At 38.8% G+C, this 25,839-nt stretch overlaps 1 protein-coding gene across 4 annotated transcripts; it reads right to left on the reverse strand.

The window, feature by feature from the left end:
• Positions 1 to 406: 406 nt before the first annotated feature.
• On the reverse strand, positions 407 to 25,660 carry CRBN (cereblon). Of its 4 annotated transcripts, none has more exons than XM_011220654.3 (12): positions 25,509 to 25,598; positions 24,130 to 24,258; positions 21,035 to 21,147; positions 20,211 to 20,413; positions 19,187 to 19,336; positions 15,111 to 15,270; positions 6,935 to 6,997; positions 5,642 to 5,726; positions 4,656 to 4,771; positions 3,957 to 4,021; positions 3,177 to 3,308; positions 407 to 1,628 (listed from the first exon to the last, which is right to left on the reverse strand). In XM_011220654.3, exons 3-12 carry the CDS (start codon positions 21,116 to 21,118, stop codon positions 1,448 to 1,450), a joined length of 1,239 nt encoding a protein of 412 aa, XP_011218956.1. In that variant the 5' UTR covers positions 21,119 to 21,147; positions 24,130 to 24,258; positions 25,509 to 25,598; the 3' UTR covers positions 407 to 1,447. The 4 variants fall into 4 exon arrangements, with proteins under 4 accessions (XP_011218956.1, XP_019651651.1, XP_002915989.1 ...); XM_019796092.2 differs by having other exon boundaries at positions 24,130 to 24,279; positions 25,509 to 25,572; XM_002915943.4 differs by lacking the exon at positions 24,130 to 24,258 and having other exon boundaries at positions 25,509 to 25,660.
• Positions 25,661 to 25,839: the final 179 nt, after the last annotated feature.

Raw genomic sequence — 25,839 nt, forward strand, 5'->3', positions numbered from 1 at the left:
GGAGTATGCAGAGATACAGTTATTTCAGAGGTCTTGTTATGTACAAAACCAGCTTAAAATAGTGTTATATGCATTTGTTTTACATATCAGAAAATTTTATTGGCCAGTGTGAGTAAACAAAATAGAACACTCTGAGATTATACCCTCCAGGTGGCAAAAGTAAAAGCGGTGTGCCCTCTCTGTGATGGTGACGAGATACTCTGTGCTACTGGAATAGTGTAAGGCTGTGTGAACAACTAGTACAGTCCTGTAAACCCAAGGTTCTTAGGACCGCAAAAACCCTACAACTTGGGGACGTCCTACAGAATGGACAGCATTCTTGAGTTGCTTTTCATTTACCTCCTGTACATAAATATGCAACATGAGGTCTTCAGTTGATCATTTAGGCAATCACAACCACTGCACGTTTGGTAAAAGAAAATATTAATAAAACGAGATTTAACAGTCTGTTTTTGGCCTCATACATTTTTCCCCATTAGTTGAACTTTTCCCAATTATGTAAAGCAGTGAGGTCATATCAAAACTGAAGTTAATCACACAAATGTGAAAGGATCCAATCAACACTTGAACATAGAAGCAAAGAGGTAGGTGGCTAATCAGTCTATCTAGAACTTCATCTTAATGCTTAAATTATCGACTTGTGAGTAAATATTTTACAATATTTAAACAAAAAAGATGTGTAATATTGTTTGCTCTTAAACTTTACTTACAGATTTTCAATTTACATGAAACAAAGGTGCTTACAAAATACAGTCACTTGTAGCCTGATTGAAGGGAGGTATGTTTTTTTTAATATCTCTGTTCCGTATTAGTTTAGGTTCAAATTGAAGTTTGGAACAGAATACCCAGGGTGTTCAAACAAACACTGAGCAAATACGTAAGTTACTGTTTTTCCACTAACAAATGCATAAGGAAATGAACACTGTGTTGTGGCTCAAACTGCATATTTTAACTCTTTAATATTTTCAAAATTTACAAATCAGTTTGAGAGAAACTCAAGAAAATTAAAGCCTTTCTTTGCCTCTTTCAAAAGGAACAAGTACTTGGCACTCTAGCTTTGGGAACTTCTGCCAGTGAGAGCACGGATAAAAACTTGCTGTTCCATGTATCAGGAGCAAATGATTAACCTCATGCTAGAGGAATTACAAATATGTATTGTGCAGGAAACCCATCTCCTCCCTTTCAGAGAGGGCTTCGTGTCCTAGCAGGCCAGAGTATAATGGTACTAAGGTAGATATTCATAAAAACCCGTGTTTTTTAGACTGCTTTTCTTCCTTTTGAATAGTATATTTTAATTTAAATCTTCAAATATCCTTTGACTAAGAAACTGCAACCTTCCATGTAATGTTGCTTTTTTACTTAGGTATGCATCAAAAGCAGTAATTTCCAAAGCAGATCTGATTTTTACAAGACCAACTTGATAAATAACTATCTCTACCATATTTGTTTATAAGCAAAGTATTACTTTGTCAGGGCTTATCTCATCTTCAGTGTCTGGGATTGTGGGCAACAGAGCAGATCGAGTCAAACCCCAAAATTTTTGAGGTGACATGTCTTTTTTGGTGGCTGTAAATTTCCATCCAATATGGCTTGCACAGATCCTACACTGGGCGATAGTCCAAGCATACCTACAAAATTAAAGAAAGGTATCAGCTAAGGAAACGCATTTCCGTACCCCAAGCCTATCATCGTATAAAGCTGTTATCAAGAGAGAACTAAATTCTATATGGTTTCCTGAAACAAACTTGATTGTGCTCTTAAGCTGTGTTTAATTTTTTTCTTTCTTGGCATTGGAGAAAAAACTTACTTAATCTTGTCAATATGGATTAACTCGCAGGTACCGTTCCTTGGTGGTTTTGTATTGGAGTCATGTTAAAAAACACTATCTATGGGGCGCCTGGGTGGCACAGTGGTTAAGCGTCTGCCTTCGCCTCAGGGAGTGATCCTGGCATTATGGGATCGAGCCCCACATCAGGCTCCTCTGCTATGAGCCTGCTTCTTCCTCTCCCCACTCCCCCTGCTTGTGTTCCCTCTCTCGCTGGCTGTCTCTATCTCTGTCAAATAAATAAATAAAATCTTAAAAAAAAAAAACACTACCTCCAGAAATACATTCTTATGAATTAAAATGGGGGGGTGGGGGCGCCTGGGTGGCACAGCGGTTAAGCGTCTGCCTTCGGCTCAGGGCGTGATCCCGGCGTTATGGGATCGAGCCCCACATCAGGCTCCTCTGCTGTGAGCCTGCTTCTTCCTCTCCCACTCCCCCTGCTTGTGTTCCCTCTCTCGCTGGCTGTCTCTATCTCTGTCAAATAAATAAATAAAATCTTTAAAAAAATAAAATAAAATAAAATGGGGGGTGGGAGGGAGAGAGACATGAATTTCTCATCTAAAATCTAAGAAACACTTCTCTGAAGAATGATTTTTGTCAGAAAATTCATGGAGAAAATCAAACTATAACTAGAAAAATAAACCATATAACTGAAACTGTTTCTTCCCCAGGTATATCCCACATCTATGAACAAGTTAATTCTTTTAATCCTTAACAAGGGTGTTAAATAAAATTGGACAATCCAAGTGATATGGTCCTACAACCAAAATGGCAATTTTATCATCACTAATCCACACTTCTTTGCTTGCTTTTTTCAAAATAAATAAAAGACTGACCCAGCATATAGAAAAGACTATTAATACATTCCCTCAGCCTTAACTATTTTCAAGAACCCTAACTAGTTTCCAGAAAGTACTGCTAGTCCCAGGCTCATAGTCTGAAGGCCACTGGGCTAAAGAAAATAAAAAAAATTGAAGAAAACAAGGATTCAATGGCTCTTCCAGCTGTTTTGTTTGTCACTGCTTAGGAAATATTCTCTGGTTTGACATATTACAGAATATGGTTCAGATACAGTTTTACTGGGTTATAAGCCAGCTGGTGTTCAGAATGAGCTAAAATGAAAAATCTGGATTAATGCATAGTTAAGGATAACTGTGTTGCCAACCTTCTAACTTTATGTTTAGTGAGAGTATGCCAAACTAGCTGTTATTAGCCATTCATAAAACGAAGAGCATTTAAATAGAATTATTCATCTCATTGTCTATTTTTTATTAAAATTCTAACAAATCTGCTTAGTACTCTGTCCAATTAAGGCAACCCCCCCCCCAAAGAAAAGTAACCGCCACGTTACCCAGGAAACCAGCTGTGCTCTGTAGAAGGCCGGCCTATCAGATTCAAGTTGGAAGCTTTATACACGGTCAGTGTCTCATGCACATATCCATGAGGATTCACATAAGCTGCCATCGGTCCACATAAGGATAAACTAAGTCAAGTCAAAATGGGAAGAAAAAAAATGTCTAATGAGGTTATAAGAGGTAACGTCAGAACTTTAGTATGTAAACAGTCTACATGTTTATAAAACAGGGAGCTCAACTTCATCTAAAGGAGTCTCTGAGAGTAGAAGTACAGTGAAAAGGTCCTATTTAGTCATCCTTGGACAACTGATTACTTTGTAGGCAACAATTTCCTTACTGTCTTGATTTATAATTATTTTAGTACAAATTCATCATAAACACTTGTGTCACAGAGCATCAGTATATGTTCAGAAGCATGTCCTACTTTACTTTACCTTCGGGCTCTATGTGTGCCTAGAAGAACGTACCTGAGGCATTCATGTTAGGAGGATCACTAAGATGATAAACAGATTATCAAGCAGGAATGGGGGGAAAAAAAAGATTGCCCCCTTGTTTGACTTTACCATGCTCATTACCACGTGAATATCTTACATAACCATTGCTGCTGAGTACCCAATCAGGAAGAGTGTCTTAACTCCCCATATAGCGTTTGCCGAATGATTGTTATTTAATAGCGGGAAATATATGGAGAATGGAAATATGGTCTTGACTATAACTATTACAGCAGTTGGGAAAATGTATTCAGAAGTATACTGAAAATGTAATAGAGCTCTCACCTGAATATTTCATTTTTGGTTGTTATTTCTGTTTCTTGACATTGTTTACAGCAAAGAGACGTACACTAAAAAATTTGAGAAAATTAGTGGGGAAAATTCACATTTGTTTAATTATGTAATTACATAGCTCATCAAGCAACTTCTCTAAAGTACTGATCCCTCTATCACATTTTCCTTCCAGTCATTCAAAAACAGTTTTAAAGTAGGACCAAGAAAACCCCTGAGATCTGACACATATTCACTTATAAAACTACTGACTTTGTAGGACAGAGAGTGACAGATATATAAGCACACACAGTCCGTGTAGAAAAGGAGTGTTTTTACAGACTAAGTGTTTGAGGGATGTAAAAACAATCTACGTGTCTGTATGATCCCAAATGTCTAAATTATACTTTAGATATGTAAAACTAGTGGGGCGCCTGGGTAGCTCAGTCAGTGAAGTGTCTGCCTTCGGCTCAGGTCATGATTTCAGGGTCCTGGGATGGAGCCCCACATTGGGCTCCCTGCTCAGTGGGGAGCCTGTTTCCCCTCTCCCTCTGCCCCCTCACTTGATCAGTCTCTTTCAAAAAGAAATCAATAAAATCTTTAAAAAAAAAAAAACTAGCAAACAACTAGTTTTCTAATTGCATGACTACATGACGGTCCCATAGATAATCAAGCCTAAAACATGGGTGTCACAAACATGGTCGCTTTACTCACTTTATTCATGATATCTAGTTCACAGCGAAGTCGTTGGATGGCACTACCAATTTTAAGGAGCTGAATCCTTAATACATCATCAATAGGAAGACAAGCAGCTACTCTGTAAGAAAAATCTTAAAGACATGGTGGTTTTTCAAGTTTTAAATTTTTGAAGCAGATAAGTATCAGATGACATATGAATCAGATGACAATGTCTTTCTGAAATAAACCCTCTCTACAGGATTCCCAAAGAATGTATTTGACATAATTATAAACAATACTAAAATACACTAGCTAATCGAATATATATTCTTAGGAAGTTCTAAAATTAACTTTTCCCATAATTGGTTTTAGAAATGTCTGTCTGTCTGTATTTATTTATTTATTTAGCTAGCTAGAGCTAGCAGCATAGGCGGGAAATTTTATTGAAGTGAAAGCACACTCTCAAGATGGGAAAGCAGTGAGCTCCAGAGAGCTGAGCCTCGGGGTTTGGGTGGTTGTTTTTTTTATTGTTGCTTTTGGTCTTTTAAACATGAAAATCAAACCCATGGTGTAAGACGTCAATCTGCTAAAAGACTAGAAAAATGGCTACAGTAACTGTACTTAATAACCAGACAGATTATACATACATAAGATAAATAAAGTCTTAGAACTAGGGTCCTTTTGAAAGCCATCTTAAAGTTCAGAGAGAGAGAATCCTGACACTCAAGTTTTTGAATGTGCCCCGTTTACTGCAATTTGGTCTATGGCCGTACCACCCTGAATGCAGCTGATCTCATCTGCAATTTGTTAACAGGAAAACTTTGCTTAAGACTGGAGTGCTCACAAAATTTAAGAACTTTGTTAAAATTACCTTAAAAAATACTCATTTTTTTAAATGCTCAAAACAAATGTGTATGCTTTTCGGAGCAAATAAAAATATTAAACTAAAATTTTTGGTTTCATTAAACAAAAATATTTAGTAAAACATCAAAGGCCACAGGAAGGAAGCTGACTTTTCATACCTATTGGATTTGAAGGAAGAGAATCATCTTTTAGATTTTCGTCCCATTCACGTAGCTGTTTCTTGATTCTATCCATTAAAGTTTCCTTGTTTAAAGTAAAAGCAACCAAAATAAGGTTCACAGATGTTTTAGAACTTACTGCCAGATTTTCAACTCTAATAAAACTAACATATTAGTAGCAATTTAAGTCCTCTACTAAGATTTGAGTCCCAGTTAAAAAATGTCTATTTTCTTATGCTCAGATGATCAAAGCCCCGGCTCGTGCGCCCAGCACTAGGTTGGCTTTCCAGGCCTCTCTCCTCCGCTGTCTCTTTCCGCAGTGGCACACGCTGCTGACTCACTGCCTTCTAGTTGTTCTCTGATCAACTGTGGAACTGGCCTCTCTCCTCCTTTCTAGGACAGCTTTTCTGACTCTGTTCGTGGGGACAGTGTCTCCTATAAACTTCATGAGCGCTTGCTACCTACATACCTTACTTGGCACCTATTTAGTACACAACAGTGCCTACTATCTTTTCACAAATGTATGCAAACAATCCGTGTCTGCTGTGTTATCTGTAATGGCCCAAAGCTGCTGCAGGACAGTGAACTGTAGCTTCCTTTAGACTTGTGCTTGTGGTAAGTGTTCAACCTTCCGTGCTTACTCTTCCCAAGCAAGATTCCGCACCTGTGCGTGGGGTGAGTCACTAAGGGAAATGACTAACATTTGTTGAATGCCTACTGTGTGCCAAGTACAATAACTATCATTATCCCCGTTTTTTAAATTCAATTTATTTAGGTGCCCCAAACCACAGGGGATGACAGAAAAGCTTCAAACACAGTCTTTGTGTCTAAAACCCAGATTCTTTGAACAATTCCAGTTTAGGTTTACAAGGCATGGTGATGCCGAAGTATTAAAATTTGAGGAGCAAAACACTTGCGGATGTAGTAGACTAACGGGATCAGGAGACAGTAAGTTCATATACTTGTTTAGGAAAAAAACCAAAACATTGTATGCAATGCTTTTCTAAATCTACCTACACTCACCACATTCCAAATCCTTACTAGATCCCAAAATGTCTCATCTTGTCCTGAATTTATAAGCCACTAGAAACTGGGAAAATGAAAAATTCTATAGATTAAAGGCAAAGTAAATCCAATAGTATCTAATTCCTTCATGCTCTACCTAAATGTAAAGGATGGCATTAGTTCTGAAAATGAGATACCACTGAGTATGAAAGCCTATGTTTCATTCTAATGACCCTTAATTATGACAAGGCTTACCGTAAAAAGAAAAAAGTACAAGGTAATACTTACAGCATCATATAAGGAATACAGCCAGCGAGGCCATGAAGTCAAATTTGCACAATGAAACTTTCTCTGAAAACAGAAAAAAAGTCACTTAAAAAACTCTATATAATTCTTATAGTGCAAAGAAAAATATCTGAAAATTGATTCTGGCCCTGGAAAAGATTTTTTAATTTCAAAAATATGGAACATTTTGTAGATAACCCTGTAACAGATGATTTTCTATTAAATTTGACAATCATGTTTTTATATCTTTCAATTTATATTGTAACTAGAATCCTAAAGTTTCAATGCCAAGCAAACTTAGTAAAATTAAGAGACCTTGAAGAGTAACTAACTTCTGTTGATCACGTTATCTACTTTTATACTATTGATTACTTGCCCAGTATACGCAGTGAAAATTCAAAATATCATCCAAATGGTCTTTGTGTAAAAATTTAAATGGCTTTCAACTGAATTACCATGGAGGCAAACATAAGAAATTAAGCAATTCCAAGAAAACAATGATCATACACTAGAGACTCAACATGACGAAGTCGCCCATTTCATAGAATTCAGGGAAAGGGGGAAACCACTGGGTATGTCTTCCAATCGTTGTATTTTAGAATCCAAATGAAAGCATGCCTAAACCCATAGAAAACTGTGAGTCATACTTAAATTCCATTACAATTTCTGTGTTTAATGAGAAGGCTCAATAATCATTCAGATGCAGATGTCAAAGCATATATTCAATGTAATACCAACAAGATTGGAATTTAGAAGCATATAAAGTTCATTTGGAAAAATAAATGTATAAAACCTACCAGGAAAGTCTGGAAAGAGAAGTGTTCTATAGGACAAAAAGATAAGACAGAGAATGCACTGCAGTAGTGCTGTTAACAGCACCAACTGGAAACCACCTAAATGTCAAGGAACAATAAATGCACTGTTGTGTATGTATATAGGAGAGGATACGCTGCACCTATCAAGCAAGGCATATCAAACCCACAGAGGACAAAGAATGATTACATCTTTCTCAATAAAGAAGACAACCTTCATAGGTATAGATATTCCTACTTTTGTAAACTGTTAATTGACATCGGGCATGACACAAGAAAAGCGAGTGGGAAAGGAGGAAGGTGGCTCAACACGGACTGTCCCAGAGTGGAACAAGAAAAGCAAGCTAGAAGACTTAACAAAATGAAAGGGAAATCCTATGCTTGCACCTGCAAGACCAATGAATGGGTATGAAATGGGGAAGGTACACAACACATGTAGGAAAGACCTGGGGGACTTAGTTGATAGTTATGAACTAACTCTTGTGCTGCAGCGCTCACATCCTACTCTCTCCGCAATGCCATGCTTGAAGACGCCCAGGATCTAAGATGAGACAATAATGTTCCCCTTCTGTGACAAATATGGGAACTTCAATTGTCAGGGACCAGGATGCTAAGAGGAGGTCAAGAGTTTGCTTTAGGGATGTTCAGTTTGGAGCTGCCTCTCAAGGGGTCATGATAATTACTTTTAAATATTTTAGGGAACTACTACATGGATGAGGACAGACTTGTTTTTCAAGGCTCAATGACCAATGGATTCTTTAACGAGAAGAATTTTTGGTTCAATATAATCCTTCTTGTATTTGAAGCTACCAAAAGATAGGTCTGGGATGGCTTCCAAAGTGATTTACGCCAGAGGAGCCAGAACACAAGACACTTAAGTTACTCTCCCTAGTTCTTTATGTTTAAGATAAAAAACTAAGGCTGAGGATTTTTGTCACAGTTCAAATAAATACTACAGAATAAACACACAGACTAAAAACATGCTAACGCAGCCTATCAGGTATCCCCGACTATTCAGTAATAGCAAAGGCAACCACTGCACGTCTTACGAAAATTCTCTGAGTTTGGCAGCATTATCCCCGTTCTAAAGATAAGGAAACAGGCACAGAAGGATGGTAAAACTTGCCCAAGGTCACAGTTCACAAATGGGGAGTCACTAGGCTGGGCATCCAGGGAGTCTGATTCTAACCATTATTCGAATATTTAAAAAATATTTTGAGCACCCAGTATGTGTCAGGCATTATCTTTAGGCATTTGGGATATACCAGTGATTAAAACAAAAAAAGACTAAAATCACTGCCCTGTGGAGCATATATTTTAGTGCAGAGTAGCTTACTTCCTGCTGGTATACTCAGAATTACAAAATGACAAAAATCCAAAGAAGCTTTAGTGTGGCTGACTGACACACACTACACACTCCCATTCAGTTACTAATATACACTTAGAGTGATGTGAGAATGATCGTTTTTGCAATACAAAAGCATATAATTTTATTTGGCACCCATGTCAATATAAAGAAAAACCAAACCAATTTATTCATCTATAAACATTCCTTCCCATGAGACTATAAGGTGAACAGAGCGTGGTCCGCTAGTCTACTAAGAGCAGTGTGGCGGGTCAGGACGTGTGCTTGGTGACTGTGACCAAGCTGCAATGCAGGTGTCTCAGTTCTGGGACTTTTTAAAATGAGGCGGCCAATAAAATTCTTATCAGGATTATCTTGACAGACTCTAAAGTTCTATTTACGGATCAATTAAATATATTTATCCTATTATTTTGTGATGTGCTTTATACAGTCAACTATACAAACTCAAGAGAAATATACCAGAAAAGACTAGCTAGCCTATACAGAGCAAATAATACCCAAATTTAAGCCATTTCAGTGTCTCAAATTTAAAAGTCCAATTTAGGCTTCTGGCACAACAGCAGAGGTTCCTGTCTTATAGCTGGGTAATAGTGATGGTAAGTTCTAGCAATGTAAGGGCATTCTTCACACATATTAACATCATGACTTACTTCATAAAAGGGCTATACCTCAAAAAAATGTTAATACTAGCTCAAAAGTTAGGTGCTTAAAAATGACCAATGACTGATTCTCTGGTGAACAAGTATTCACTCTGGGAACAGGATTTACTATTGAAAGCAGGCAGAAAGGCCCTTAAAATGAAATCTCTGTTACCTCAAGATAATCCATCACATTCTTCCATTTTTAAGCGTCATAACTATAGCTCCAGCTTTGCCTTCCAACAATGTGCAATACTAAAAAAATGTGAAACTCCCTTAAATGGCTCTTTGAAGTGCAATGAAATTGGAAGAGTAACGTAAAAGGCAAAACGTGAATAGCAGGTCATCACCACTGACATACATAGTGACCAAAGGCGGTCATTTATTGTATCAAATCCCATCACAATCAGCAATGTAAATAATGAAAATAATCTACCCAAGTAATTCAAAAGCTACTAGTTTTTGTTTCCTCCTTCATTTACCAAATCCCTACTTGCTTGTAAGTGGAATGGAAGGATATGCTCTTTCCTGCTCTGAGAGTTCTAAACTCCTCATGGCAGATACACAACTACAAGGATAAGATGTACGCCTGAGAAATCACAATTCTGTCCACAGAAGTCCCTGACTACACAGAGCCTAAGATTCCAAGACTTTTTTCTTCTTTACTATAAAATAGGCAACAAATGTTATTGTTCTACTGCTCCTATTATTATTCTGGGACAAGACAAAAACAGATTCTGAAGTTCTTTGGAAAGGTGAAGCAACAGTAGCCACAAACACCTTGAAAAAAGAGAAGACCAGTAAGGGGGTTACCAGTCATATTTCTATTTACAAAAATTATAAATTGTCAACGGTTGTAACAGTATTGTAGAGGTACACAGACTGACAACAAAGCAGAAGGAAAAGAAGAATCATCAATTTGGTGTATATGATATCTGGTCATATCAGTGACGGAAAATATGGGCTTTCCAGAAAATGCTAACAGGACAATGGGGAGCCATCAAGAAGAAAAGTAGAATTGAATTCATACCAGGACAAACCATACGTGGATAGAAACTTAAAAGTTTTGATTTCCTTAAAAGCAATGAAATCAACAATCAAAAGTAAAAGATCACATTTTTAATATTTTTTTAAAAAATAAAGATTCCTCCGTACAGGGAAGTCATTTCTAGCTATAATTCAGAATACAGAGGCATTAACAAAAAAAGGTAAATTCAACTACATAAGAAAAAAGAAAACCTCTCTGTAATATGCCAAAGTCAAAAGGGAAAATGTTTGGAACCTATTAATTACAGACAGGGGTAAGTTTCCTGACATATGAAGAAGTCCTAAAAATCTACAATGGAGCAAATACAATGAACAGATATTTCCTCACTAACATAATAAAAAAATTATCAAAAAATAAATAAAATTGTACAAGTATCTTGGAATAAAAAAAACAAAGGAAATACAAATTGCTATTTAACATAAAATGTTATACTTCGTTCATATCGAAAGAATTTCAAATTAAACCTCCAACAAGATTCTGTATTTTACTTATCAGATCATCAAAAATTAAGCTGGACACTACACTGTCCATGAAGCCAGGATCAGGGTACATATAGGAACCACCTCCTTAGTAAGGCACTCCAAAAATATCTGTCCCAATAACAAACGTAGCTTCCCTATCATCCCATGTCTCAACATTTATCATATATTTATGTGTCTGAAAGGTCACTGTACGCTGTCGTCCTCAGGGGACTAGTTCTATATGTGATGGTGCAGCCCCATGAGACAACACTGTGCAGCTCCAGCAGCAGCAAGGAAGGCGGGCTCCAAAAGCTGATACAGAAGAATCTCCTATAAGAGAGGATAAGGTCCAGGACACTATGTACCCTTTCACTAAGAAAACAGAACGCAATGAGAATATTTGTGTCTTCATAGAGAAACTCCGGCAGACTTGGGAACTAACATGCAAGCCCTCACTGGAGGGCCCTGTCCTTTGGAATCGGTGTTCAGTTCTTCCCTGTTCTGTATGAGTGTGGCTTATAAATTTAACAAGACTAGAAAGAAGAGCGTCGATCACTTTCTTAATTTGTTTCCACATTTCAATTCTTTTTACATTTCATAATCAACTCTTTTTTGATGAACACAGTAGAGCTATATAAAGGAACGATATCGTCTGGGTAAGGAGGGAGTGCATTTAAAAACGTTTATGTTGGGGTGCCTGGGTGGCTCAGTTGTTAGGCGTCTGCCTTCGGCTCAGGGCGTGATCCCGGCATTCTGGGATCAAGCCCCACATCAGGCTCCTCCGCTGGGAGCCTGCTTCTTCTCTCCCACTCCCCCTGTTTGTGTTCCCTCTCTCGCTGGCTGTCTGTCAAATAAATAAATAAAATCTTTTAAAAAAAAAGTTTATGTCATACTCCCAAGTAGGTTAAAGAAAAGTTTCCTCACTGTGAGAATCCCACTATGATAAACACAGCGGGGAGCAAAAGGCACTGTGAGAGGAAATAAGTAAATATTAGTTTCAAAGATCAAATCGCTAAATAAGGAACATTTCCAGATGGAAGTGAGTTCTGGAAGAGTGTAACGTGATGATAGTGGCCTAACTCCTTAGTGATTAGGGACACCTTCTCTGATGCAGCCCAGTCGGAATGGAAGATGACACAGGAATACCTGTGGAAGCTTAACTTTATGTCATCTGGAATGTGCAGTTCTCAATGGCAAATGTGAAGAGAAGTGTGCGCAAACAGTTTCAAGGTTCACTGAACAGGAAGACTACACTCCGAGACCCTCTAAGTATCATTTCTGCTGAAAAAGTGCGTGGCAACCTGATAAGCTCGGGTTGGCTTAGAATCCTGTAAGCGTCTCCCAGTTCTGACTACCTAACTACTTCGCAGACCTGGAGACGAATGGATGCACTGCTTCAGATCCTGATGGGAAGTACGAGGCAGATGTGAATCAACTCTGAGAGGAGCGAATTGAGCCTTAGATCCGTCTAAAGACAAGCAGTGTAATGTGATCCAGGCCTGTGGTAAGTTAGCACCCGGCTAAAGGCGTGGTGAGTCAAACCACCGAGCCAGGACCAACGCACATGGAGCTCCTGCCAAGGGCATCCACCATCCCCTTTCCCTTCACTTTGTGAGCAGCTCAGAGCGGTCTCCCTGAAGTAGAACAGAGGTTTTAGGTCATCTGCAGTCCAAAATAGATCAGCTAGCAATTTTTCTTGGCCTAGTGATCTAGACCCAAATTTTACAACCTAACAAACTTTACTCAAATTTTAAGCAAGGGAACTCATTTAACAATCTGAAAAATACATGGGATGAAGGGATTCTATTTCCTAAAACCTTTTATGCCTCTCTCCTTCCTTAGTACCTTCTGTTTAGTCCCTGGCAACTCTGAATACGAAAGTAACTGAATGCTAATGTTTGAGAGTCTAGAATTATTATTATTATTATTACTATTATTATTATTATTATTATTATTACTGGAGAAGTAAGACAATAGGGAAAAGAGGACCTGGTTCCAAACAAACATACGCTTCCTTGGTCTTTGCATGTCTGGCTCTCCTTGCTTGTGCTAAGCCAGTGACAGCCTTGTTGCAAAGGCCTAATCCGGAATTTACTGTGAACAGTAAAGCTAAGGCGCTTTAGCCACAGAACAGGAAGAATTCTATCAGTAATTCACACGAAAGTAAGAATAAAAAAGCAGTCTTATTTGTTCAACTCATCATGTTCAGGTTTATGATGGCAAGATCCCACAGACAAGGACACAAACTAGCACAGAGCACTTAAGTCAGGAATGAACTACAGTCACGCTCACCCTATGCTTACCACTTCACAAAGCAAAGTTAGGATTTTTTAATGGTTAATTTTTAACAACCAATCTTAGTACAGAAGAATGATATAAATCAAAATACTTGGTATCTCCTAAAAAAACAAGCCCATGGTTGAAATACACAGCTGTCTAAATACTGAGATGATAAATAGCAGCATCTTGACGCAGTTTCCTTGCCACGTAACATCGCAGTACCACCTAGTGCTGAACACATTACTAGGCATTAAACGACTTAAAAAATTCCAAAGTCATTCCCTGGGAACCCATGTACCTCAGAGCTGACTCTGACATGCTTATTTCCACAGTGATATTTAAAATGACCATGAGGACAAAATCTTCCACTGTTCTACCACTTAACTAAAAAAAACAAGGGTAAAAGTATATTTAAAGTGTCCGTAACAGGTCTGAAAAAAGAAGGATTGCCTAACTATACAAAAGTTGCCTATAAACTTAAGGCACTATCTGTTAAATCTTCAAAAATATCAGTGTCAAGGTGGCGTGGGAATCCTTAAGCAATCTAACACGCTTATTAGATTCTTCTTAGAAACGCTCATTAAAACACAGAAAACCATGTCTCAGATTGTCCAACTGAGATACTGATTAACAAGACCAAGAAGCCTATAGACACCTGGTTATGAGCCTGCTGCCCGCCCAGCAGCCATCCTCACAAGGCCCTCTCTGAAAACTGGATGAATTCTGCCTCAAGAACACTGAAAGCAGTGGTACACTGACTATCTCAATTACCTATATTTATATCTAATTAGGATCCTATGCTAACTTACAGTTAAAACCTGCACTACTTGACAAGGAATAGGGGCGATTAATGCACAATTTTTCAGGTTAAAATAGAAATTGTCTCTGTGTTTTAAAAAGATAAACCTCAAAGAACCTATATTTCCTAAATTTAAAAACAGATAGTCATTTCCTTTAGACAAGAATTTTATACTCAAAACTGATACATCTCAAAAATGAGTAGGAAAAGGCTTCATCAATATTTTTCGAAGCGTGATCTAGCCGAAAGCATATGTGTAAGAATTAATGCCGAAACAAGCAGTGCTTTAACAGAGCGCACAGTCTCAAGCCAATTTTTGTGGTGTCAACCACACTGTATAAAGATGGCTAAAAAGCTTTTCTTTCAGAAGTCCAGAAGAATTGAAACACACAATTACTATGAGCTATTCGAAACTCTTTGTGAAGGTAATGTGTTTGTGATTCAAGAGTCAAACATCTGATATGATGGTAAGAGATTTAGGAAGAGATTCCTCCAGAACTAAAAATCACAGGCTATTAACTAATACACAACTGACAGGCATAATAGCAAGAACACCTTACAGTACTGTTACATTTTACTATTTTTGCAAACTGCTTTCACATAAATGGCTGCCCACGAAACTTTCAGAAGCTCCAGCTTTGATCAAATGCAGCTACAGTATTACCACAGAAGGTGTCTGGGGAACGAATCGGGAGACTTGTGTTCCTTTCTTAAATATAGGAAAAAAGCAACCTGTCTTCATTTTTTGAAGATGCATAAAAAATCAGTTTCTCACCTTCTGGTATTTCTGCCACCATTTACATGAATACTGGTCTTCCCATGAGACAGGTTTTGAAGGAAATATCTGGCATTTATTGAGGGATTCTAACTGAACTGCAGACATGGTTGAAGGCAACACACATTCAGGAAGAATTTGCACTTTAGCTTGCTGGATTCTAAAATAAAGAGAACCAAGCATGGTGTTCATTTTTAAAATAAACTAACTCAAACTATTAAGTTTCTAAACATTATGAGTCATTTTAAATACTAAGATTTTCAGTTTTCTTTTTTAAACATATCATAGGATACTGATGTTAAGATGCAAGAATGTTCAGAAAATACTGTATTTCATAAATCATACCGAAGTTAAAATCAAAGATAACCTAAAGCATGGATTTTCAATCTCACTGTGAAATGCAAAGGGAGATTTGTATATTTCAGATAAATACAGTCTATTAATGAAACAAAATTTAAAAAATCAATATATAATCATCAAATACTGCTTGATTATTCTAAATTAGTTTCTTAGACATTCTTAAATACCCTGCCCCTCCCGCTCTCCATCTGCTGCCTGGCTCTTACACCTGTCCCTTCTCCTAAGTCTAATCTAACTGGAGGAGTGGGTAGGTAAAGGAACAGAAAATCAAGAACCCATTTATGTGGACAGTTAAAATAAGACTATAGAATTACATGTAGCCTGTATTTATATGTGCATTCTTTTTCTCCTTCTCAAACATTTAACTTGAAAGTGCAAAGAATCAAAACATGCATCATATTATCTTTTTTAACCTAAAAATTACTTAAACTCCCAGGAGAGTGAAGTCACCATTTCCAGATTGCTACTTGAGAATATCATTAACTACAAACATCTTATCATGAACAAATGCCAACAGGAACACTGTACCTATGAGCTATTTTCTTTTGAAGCATTTCTCCTAGAGTACTGCTCATGAAATGTAGAATGTATTAGTACAGTCAAATGCTGGAACAAATCACTGTCAGATCATCAATAAAGTTCAATGTATTAAAGTCTCTGCTTCATTATTAATTATGTTTAGAAATTCTCAAGTGGTTTTTCATATTGATCACTACCTCGACCCACAAAAAGTTAGGAATGAAATTTTGATACTTTTACTTGTTTATTAAATGAAAATGGCTAACTTGGTTAGACTCATTCCACTAACTTCATTTCTTTCCTGCAAGCTCAAATTTATGTCTACATGACTTCTGAAAATGTTAAAAAAACACACATGTTCAAACTATATTCAAATGTTCTTATATTATTAGAACTCGTTAAAAACAAATAAAATCTCTATTCACCTGTCACATGAACACAAATACTTATTTTTAAGACAGAAGTGTGTACTCTTCTACAGAAATGTTTAGAAATCTGAGTCTTCTTTAAAAGTCATCAGCAACTAAATTATGAATGATGTTTAAACTCAACTACCACATAAGATTTTATTGTATGATGATAAAAACATCAATGTTCCTGAAAGATTGGCTCACTGATCCTTTTACTGATCAGTCTACGGTACCAGCTGTCTGAACTGCCTTGCAGGAATGAGCAATGCTCTCCACTGCTTTTGCTAGGCACGCCCAGGGTCTGCTGCACACACGGGCTAGCTCTCCCGCCAGCTGGGCTCTGTTTTTAACAAAACTACTTCTGTTTCTTTCCAACTTGTTTATAGCAGTTGTTCTGTGATTACAGTTACATAATTTATATAAGTATTATAAAAACCAATGAAATGTGACTTAAATAAAATAGCCTTAATGAAGAAAGTTGAGCAATAAATACTGCTTTCAAATTAGGTTCAGACAGTTCTAATAATTCAGATGATTATTGGTTTCAGTAATGACAGGTAAGAGAACTTGTCCTGTAATTCCAAACAGGGTATGAATCTCCTCTTCCTCTCTACATGCTAAGGAATCCTCAGGAATTTCTGAAGGGTTCTACAGTGATTCAATGACACACTTCTCTTTTTAATTAACTTTTCAAAAAAACACAAAAAAACGCTTTCATGTGTTCAGAAAATGCCAAATAGAGACTCTTAGAAAAGGTCAAAGGGATGCACTATAGTTTTTATATGAAGGATCATTTACGTGAAAGACAGATGACTATCATCTAGCACCACCTGACTAGAGAAAAGGAAACTGGCTTGAGTTGCAAGGTGCTACAGAGGAGTTCTGGTAGAGAAGGAGCACTAGTATGGAAGTCAGGGGACCTGAACCAACCAACTGTTGCTTACTAGCTGCATCACTTTAGGCAAATCACTTCATCTCTCTAGTACTTAGTTGTCTTATTTGGAAAAAAAGGAAACTGCCCTACATTATCTCCATCTCACCATTTCTACTGAAGGGAGTTACAGGCCAGAGGGGCAAGGGAACCAGAGAAACCACACTCCACGGAAGCCTTTTATATTAATAAAGACTCACCTCTGTGAGAGGTCTTAGCAGTGCGTCTATGTTATAATATAGAGAACGTGCCCTTGCCAAGTCTTGTCTAACCCTATCAGTTTCATGTTTCTCTTTACTAGAGTCAAACATATAGGCTTTGATCTGTTTTCAGAATTAATGGTCTACTGCCATCTTGTGTTGAAAATAGTTTTTCCACAATCAGAAGTCAAGAAAGCCTCAGAAACATACTTTTCTCCCAAGTCATTTTTCTTCCATGGTTCCTATAATATAGTATTCACAAATAATCAAAATTTTATAAGCAGGAGAATAAGAAGTACTTTAAATATGGAACTGTTAGTAAAATCTGCAGTAACAAAACAGCTTGCTAATTATCACAATGCAGAGCTCTCAGGAAGACACTGTTTCATTCATTCATGCAGCATTTATGGTTCTAAGTGCAGAACATATGCAAGTGTTAGTCATTGTCCTCAGGCAGCTCATCTACTGAGGGAGACAGATACACAATCCTGTAATGACAGTACGGTGTGTTAATACCATGACAGTCTGCACCGTGAATGTTCTGGGGGTACCACTGAGGACTCTGGCACCTCATCTCTCATTTTTCTGTGCCTTCTCTAGCCCCAAAGGGTTGCCTCACCTGTCCACTATACTTCCATAGTTCAGTGATATCTGTGAATGTCCACCATGTGAACAAAACAAGACAAAACTTCTGAAGTTCCATGTGTTCAGAGATATTATCTGTTCAACACAGAAGTCAGATAACATTTTCATCTTGGCTATAAAGAGACCAATCCACCAGGACTGGATGAACCCTAAGAATCTGTATATTTGTAACACTTCACAGGTGATTCTTATGTGCCAGATTTGAGAACCACTCCCTTAAGAGGTAACATGCAATCATCTGGACAAATGCTTATTTTGTTTTGCTTTGTTTTTAAAAGGATAAAGTAAGGTGAACTGATTTTTTTTTTTTTGATGAGGTTAGTGGTACTTAAAAAGCTCGAACCATGAGAGCCATGCCAAAATAACTATTAAAACAATATACTCAAAGAATTTCCAAACTATATGAGGTACAGAGACAACAAGCATTTATTGACCACCTATTATATAGCTAATACATTTGTGGGTGATGTAGAATTCTCACCAGAGATGGGTGCTAACTGCACATGGTTTCTACAGCTCAGATGGAGCAGCTGGCAGGTGTAACCAGTGTGGTTTTCAAATATCACAGGAATGCTGCAAACACCACAGCTGTCCCGGTGCACACACAGCTCAGAAGCTGGTGGCCTCCCCACACTGGAGAAAGGCCTTCAATCCCAAAGAAGCCCTGTCCCCAAAGACAATGCATTTTGGGTTTATATTACTATTCTCAAACCTGGAGGGGCATGAGAATCACCTAGAAATCATGAAAAATGATGCTACAGCCTCACCCAAGGTGAAACCACTCTCTAGGGATGGGAGAGGAGGATGAAACTCAAGCTTCTATAGTTTTAAACTTCATATGTGGTTCTGATGCATAGCCGAGTTGGAAACCACTAGGCTATACATTCAAAGGAAAGAGAACAACTAATTCAAAGTTACAAAATATGAAGGGTCAATACAACAGAAAATATGTAAGAAAACTACCTCATTTAATGATGTACACACAGCTTTAAGATCTATGGTATTTCTTACCCATCTGACTGTGTTCTCAGCTCAAGGACTTTGAACCTTTGTCTTCCAATTGCTTTCACTTTCACTATTTCAATTCCGAAATCCTGTTCTTCTCGATAGGCATATATCTCTGCTGTTGTTCCAAACTGTGCTTCCCTCTCCTGTATATTACTTCCAAGATAAATTTTAAAAGGAAATAATTTTGAACATTTAATTTTTAAATATGCAAAGTTTCCAAAAAAATTTTAAATGTGCAAAGTGGCAAAAGCAATACACACGATTAAAAAAAAAAAAACCTACAGCAGTTAGCCCTTACTACAAAGCTATTATCATTTTATTTTGAAATCACATGGGGAATGCAGATATAGAAGAAGGCTTCAGAATTACAATCAGAGCAAATAAGAAAAAAAATTAGGTAAATAATAGATCTCTAGTCACTGAAAATGATCTAGGACTGATAGGGGTTTAAACTCCCATTTCCCAAATGAGACACTCTTTTACTTCAGTAGACCATCACTTCTGCTGCTTCCTATTAGCAGCATTGTACTGGGGCGGGAAACCCCTGTATTCATTTCCTGCCTCTACCACTGATTTCCTTCAGCTGCCACCAGATACCTGAAATACCAGTTTGCCACTGATCTATAACGGGACAACTTATGAATTCTGAGAGAGGGAAAAGAACCACCTACCCCTTCGTAAAAGTAATCCTTTACATTAAATGTCAAAGCCCTCTTTCTCTTTAAATAATGATAGTGCCTGAAAATAAGATTCCAGAAATTTTTATTAGACATTAATGATTAAAAAAATTTCAAATACCAGAAAGTTTAATTGTGTGTGGCAGAAAATGTCTGATCTGGACGGTAGTGAGAACAATAAAAATACTCCAACTTGAACTTTCAATCTTTTCATCAAAATTTCTTACCTCACATCCTTATCCAGTCTCCTGTGCATGCAAAATAATAGCCAGGTTTGGCTTTAACACTGACCTCTGCTGTGACTCGACATGAGAGAGAATGTGTTAAACAAATTCATTCTAATATTTTACCTGTATGCAAGAACTGCGAAGGTTCTGTCTTTCTGAATTAAATTCCGCACCATACTGACTTCCTGAGGACGAAAAAGCTGAAGAGGTAAGGTCTGCCCAGGAATCAGGATCATCATCACCTGCGGCAGAACTGGAATAACCTGACAGCTGTCGTCATCATGCAAAGTCCTGCCGTGAAATTCTTCCATATCAGCGCCCAGATACTATTTAAGAACACACACAGATATACTGTCATTGTAGAAATGTAATATAAATACAAGCTCAACAGACTACAGAACAAATCAGATTAAAAGAAATATAAACAGAAGATACAAATATTTATTTAAATAATATGCCTGGTGTATCAGCATCCCACATGAAAATCAAATTCTGACTCTTACGAGTGGAAGTTCTATTATCTTGTGAAGAATGTCTCACAAACAAATTCAAGAGCATTTTTTAGTTCAAAATATTTTTCTTTGACTACGATAAGAAACATCTCTACGTCCAAGTATCACAAATGACAACGATAAAACGTTAGCACGTTAACCAACACCCTGGTACCAAGTAGTGCAGAGACTAAGAAGTATTTGAGTAGCTCCATTATTAGTAGGCACATAAGGAGGGTGACAATTCTTCAAAGCATTACTCCAGGACATAGTATCAAACTGCTTGAAAATTAGAGTTAAGTATGTGTATCTACTGGCAAACAGCCCATGTCCTCATCCACAATTCCTACTGTGAGGGAACATGCAATAAGGCTAACCTCAGTCACTTGTAAGGAACCTCCAGCTACTGCTATACGTATCTATCTGCTGTGTAAGATCTATTATTACATTACATACCGTATGTGACGTTGGCAGACTGGTGTCAAAATTTATGACATTTGGTTTTTTGGCTTCTTTGCTATCCTGGTCTTCAACTTCCATTTCAATTTCATCTTCTTCCTCACTCTCTGCTGTAAAAGATTATGAGAAAAAATATGGATGCAAGAAAATGTCAAAGCGATGTTCCCCTTCAAATGTATAAATCCTTCACGAGGATTCTGGGCCCACGAGAAGAGGGCTTCTTCTGAACACCACTTGTATGTGGTGATCTCTACAGCCTGTGAAGAGGCAGCCAGAGGGCTGGGGTCTATGTTGGGCTCTGTCACCAAGCAATTTTTTTTTTTCGCAGAACAGTTTAAGATTTACATAAAGACTGCAAAGATAGTACAGGGATTTCCTTTTCCTATAGATCTCTCCTCCACTTCCCTGACATATAATATCTTCTATCAGTACTGTATAGTTGTCTAAGTAATCAGTGTTGACACATCATTAAACTCCACATTTTATTTGGATTTCCTTGTTCTCACCTACTACCCTTGGTCCGTTTCAGGATCCCATCCATGCTAGCATGTGACATTGAGTTGTCACGTCTCCTTAGCCTCCTTGCGGCTGGTTTCTCAAAGCTTCCTTGTTTTTCATGGCCTTGACAGTTATGAGGAGTACTAGTTTGGCATTTTATACAGTGTCCCTCAATTAGAATTTGATCTATTTCTCATAATTACACTGAGGTTATGTACTTCGGGGAGAACACCACAAGGGGTTAAGGGCTGTGTTCATCACATCATATCAGGGGTGCATACTATCAATATGACTTATCACTGCTGATGCTGACCATAATCACCCGCCTGAGGTATTCTCTGTCAGGTTTCTCTACTGCAAAGTTACTTTTTTCCTCCTTTCTACATTGTACTCTGCAGAAGCCAATTACGCAGCACAACTCACACTTAAGAGGTGAGGGATTATGCTCCCTTCTCCGTGAAGAGCAAGTATCTACATAAATTATTTAAATTCTTAAGTGAGGGAGATTTGTTTCTCTCCTCTCTCTCTCTCTCTGTCAGTAGTAACTAACTTACAGACCTTAGACAAAACATTTCACCTAATTATGCCTTAGTTTCCACATCAGAAAAATAACAGGCAGGAACAAGACAATCTCTGTTTCTTTCAAACTCTTAACTTTAAAGAGTTCTTACAGAAGATAGGAAGAAGGGAGGGAGGGAGGAAAGAAGAAAGGCAGGCAGGCAGACCTTTTAGTTAAAATGGAAAAAGATAACATTACTACCCAGCAAAAACATTTCCACAGCAGGAACATCACTTCCTTGGCTGTCACTATACTATTAAAAAATGAAATGTCTGTAAGCATTTTCATTCCAATTTTGCTTTGGAATTTTAAATTTAAAAATAAAGTTTGCATGGAACATAAAACATATTTTAAAGCTAATGTCTTAGAAAACTTTCCCCACACACAATTTTTAAATTATGAAAACTAAGCTGATATAGTTTAAAAACTTGATATTATTTTTTACTTTTTTTAAAGATTTTATTTATTTATTTGACAGAGAGAGAGACAGCCAGCAAGAGAGGGAACACAAACAGGGGGAGTGGGAGAGGAAGAAGCAGGCTCCCAGCGGAGCAGGGAGCCCGATGCGGGGCTCGATCCCAGGACTCTGGGATCACGCCCTGAGCTGAAGGCAGATGCTTAACGACTGAGCCACCCAGGCGCCCCTAAAAACTTGATATTATTAATAGAAAGTTAGAAAAAGCTATACCAAATAGGTGCTATTCTACTAAATAGGAGTCTGTCCTGTTAATGCCAGCTGTGGGTAAAATTCCTACCCTAGATCGGCAATTCTCCACCAGGGGTGATTTTTGCCCCTCAAGCCATACTTGGAAATGTCTGGAAATATATTTGGTTGTCACAACTAGGAAAGCCTACTGGCATCTAGTGGGCAGAGGCCAGCAATGCTGCTAAATACCCGACAAGGATGCATCCTGCAGGACAGTCCCCCACAACAAAGAATTTTCCAGCCCCCAAAATCAAAAGTGTTGAGGTTAAGAAATCCTGGCCTAGACAAACTGAATCTCAGTTTTGACCTCGTATTTCATGTAAAGGCCCCAAATACACTTCTAAACAGATAAAATGTCATTACAAAATTGTCATTTGCCTTTGTGTATGTCACTATTTAAATCAAATTACCTCCAGCTAGGGTCCTGACAAGAAAAAAACAAATGTTTTTCAATATAGTGATTGCCGTGGATTTTCTATTAATTCTCAGGAATTCCTAGATATAGGGATTGGTCAAAGAGAGTAACATAATTATTTCAACTTATATTTAAATGGTCAGTGGTCTAACACTTCATACACATTTTTGCTAAGAACAGAGAAGTTTCACCAAAAGTAACAACAACAACAAAAATCTCAACCAATTTCCTTATATACAGTAGCCTTTCTCATAAATACGTCCAAAAGCCACTTCCTTCTACTCGACTGCTTATTTATTAATGTTTCTTTTGGCCAAGATGGATTCTTTGCATCTTAAATGTTAAACTATTTCCTTAGCACTTAAAGAGTATTGCTCTTCAAAACAACTCACACTACACAGATCTAAGGATCCAATGTTTCTTTACAAATAAAACTCGTATGATTTAGAAAAGCTTTATTATTATATCTACCACCTCTCTGGGCCTTCTCACTCCTGACTCTTTCTTTTTTAAAGATTTATTTATTTATTTGAGAGAGAGTGTGCGTGTGCATGCGAGCCAGGGGCTGCGGGGGAGGGGGGGGAGAATCTTCAAGCGACTCCCCGCTGAGCACGCAGCTGATGTGGGGGCTCGATCCCAGGACCCTGAGATCATGACCCAAGCAGAATCAAGAGTCTGCTGCTTAACCGACTGAGCCACCCAGATACCCCCTCACTTCCGATTTTTTTCAACAAAACACAGTGTTCGGAACTACCAGGGTGAAGTCTGATGACTCATCTCACGCAGGAGCACCACATGAATGCAAACAGAACATCAGTAACCTCCCTGAAACACTGGATTTGGCACATTCAGAGTGGGGCTGATGTCTCTGAAAAAAACAGCTCAGCTCTTCAGTCAAAGGCTGACACACTTACCTTTATGTCAATTCAGCTAGGTTGGCTTCAGGAACAACCACCGACTCTGACTCTGGTTTATTTTAACATAAAACGTCCCTTCTACATGGTGGGCATGCATTCAGTCTTCTCCTCCTTCAAGGCACACAACTCCCAGGGGACAAATTAATCCTTCAAGAAAAGCTTTCCTTGGGGAACTCCCTGTAACCCACACTGTTTCTTGCAAACCACAGAAAAAAGCCCCCACCCACTGGCAAGAGACGCAGGCTTCCCAACAAATTAGACTCAACCTACCTCCTCGGACTTTTCTTCCACAACCCCATCCTAAGTGTATACTTTTGGATGTCTCCAGATCCATTTCACAATGCTTTACCTCAATTCCTCTTAAGGACAATAATAGCATTAATTTATCAGGTCCTAAATCAACTACCTTTTGCCTCATAGAGATTGTAAACCTCCTCAAATACCAGACTGTGTATCATACCCCTTTTTGAGTCCACAACACCTAACTGGCACACACTGAAGGAACTCAGCTAACAGTCCCAGTTTGTCTGAGAGCCTCTTGAAAAGCATCACTTCTATAGCCTTCCATGACAAATTTGTACAATTAATTCATGCATTTTTTTCTGCCCAGAATTCTAATATAAAGCCAAGGTGTAAACTTTCGTGAAATACAAAGGAAAAAAGAAAACTGAATTCAACATCGCACTCCTAAATCTCTCTAATTCAGCATATTCTACTGTCTGCTTGAGCTACATGCCTTGAGAAAAACATACACATACTGTCTTGGCAGTGAGGTGGTTAAGGGACACTGGCTATACTGACAGAAAGAATTGCAGTTCCGGCTCTGCAACTGTGTCACCTTGGGCAAGTCACTGAACTAATCCTCTAATCCATTTCTCACCTACCAAGTGCGGATCAGAAAAGTTATGTGGGGAGGATTAAACAGAGAAATGCATGCAAAGCGCTTACTGCAGGGCCCCTGACATGATAAATGCTTAATGCTTGTTAGCTGTCACTCTTATTAAACGGAAGAAGTCCAGAAAAGTAACGGCTGCTAACCTGTCAGGGTCCCCCATATCCCCTCCCTCCTTCCCCCTCAGTTTTAAGGCGTTTCCTTGGAGCCAAGTTCTGGACACACAATGGACGGAGAAGGAAGGGTCTCTGCCCTTGGGAGCAGACCCCTCCCGATCCAAAACCCTCGCCCATAGCTTGGGGCGACCCGGCAAGAGAGAGATGCGCCGGGACCCGGTCGCTGGCCGGAGGCCTGACGTGCGGCCGCTTCCCGGAGCGCCCCGGCAGGCCTCGGTGCCCCCCGCCCGTCTCCCTAGCCCTGCCGCGCCGCTCAAGGCTCGAGCCTCTTCCCGTCCCGCCGCCGGGGACCGGTCCCGGGAGGTTACCAGGGAGGAGCGGCAGGTGGTTGCCCATGTTGTGCGCAGCGTCCTGCGGGTCTCCCTCGCCGGCCATGTCTGTTTACCCGCAGAGGAGGCTGGGACAGGGCGGCACCCGGGCAGCCCGGGGAGAGTTCGCACCGCGCCGCCGCAGCCGCGCACCGGGGCCACAGCGCCCTCTGCCGGCCCCCGGAGCCCACAGCACGCGGCGGAAAATGGTGCTGCAGGCCGGAAGGCGGACGCGCCGCGGGGGCGAAAGCCGTCCCTGCCACTCGTGACTTCCTGCCCGCCGCAGTCCTGGCACTGCCGTCGCCTGATTCCTGTCCCTGGCGTGACATTT

This window comes from Ailuropoda melanoleuca, chromosome 4 (genome assembly GCF_002007445.2).
Source record: "Ailuropoda melanoleuca isolate Jingjing chromosome 4, ASM200744v2, whole genome shotgun sequence".
Taxonomy (NCBI): Eukaryota; Metazoa; Chordata; class Mammalia; order Carnivora; family Ursidae; genus Ailuropoda; species Ailuropoda melanoleuca.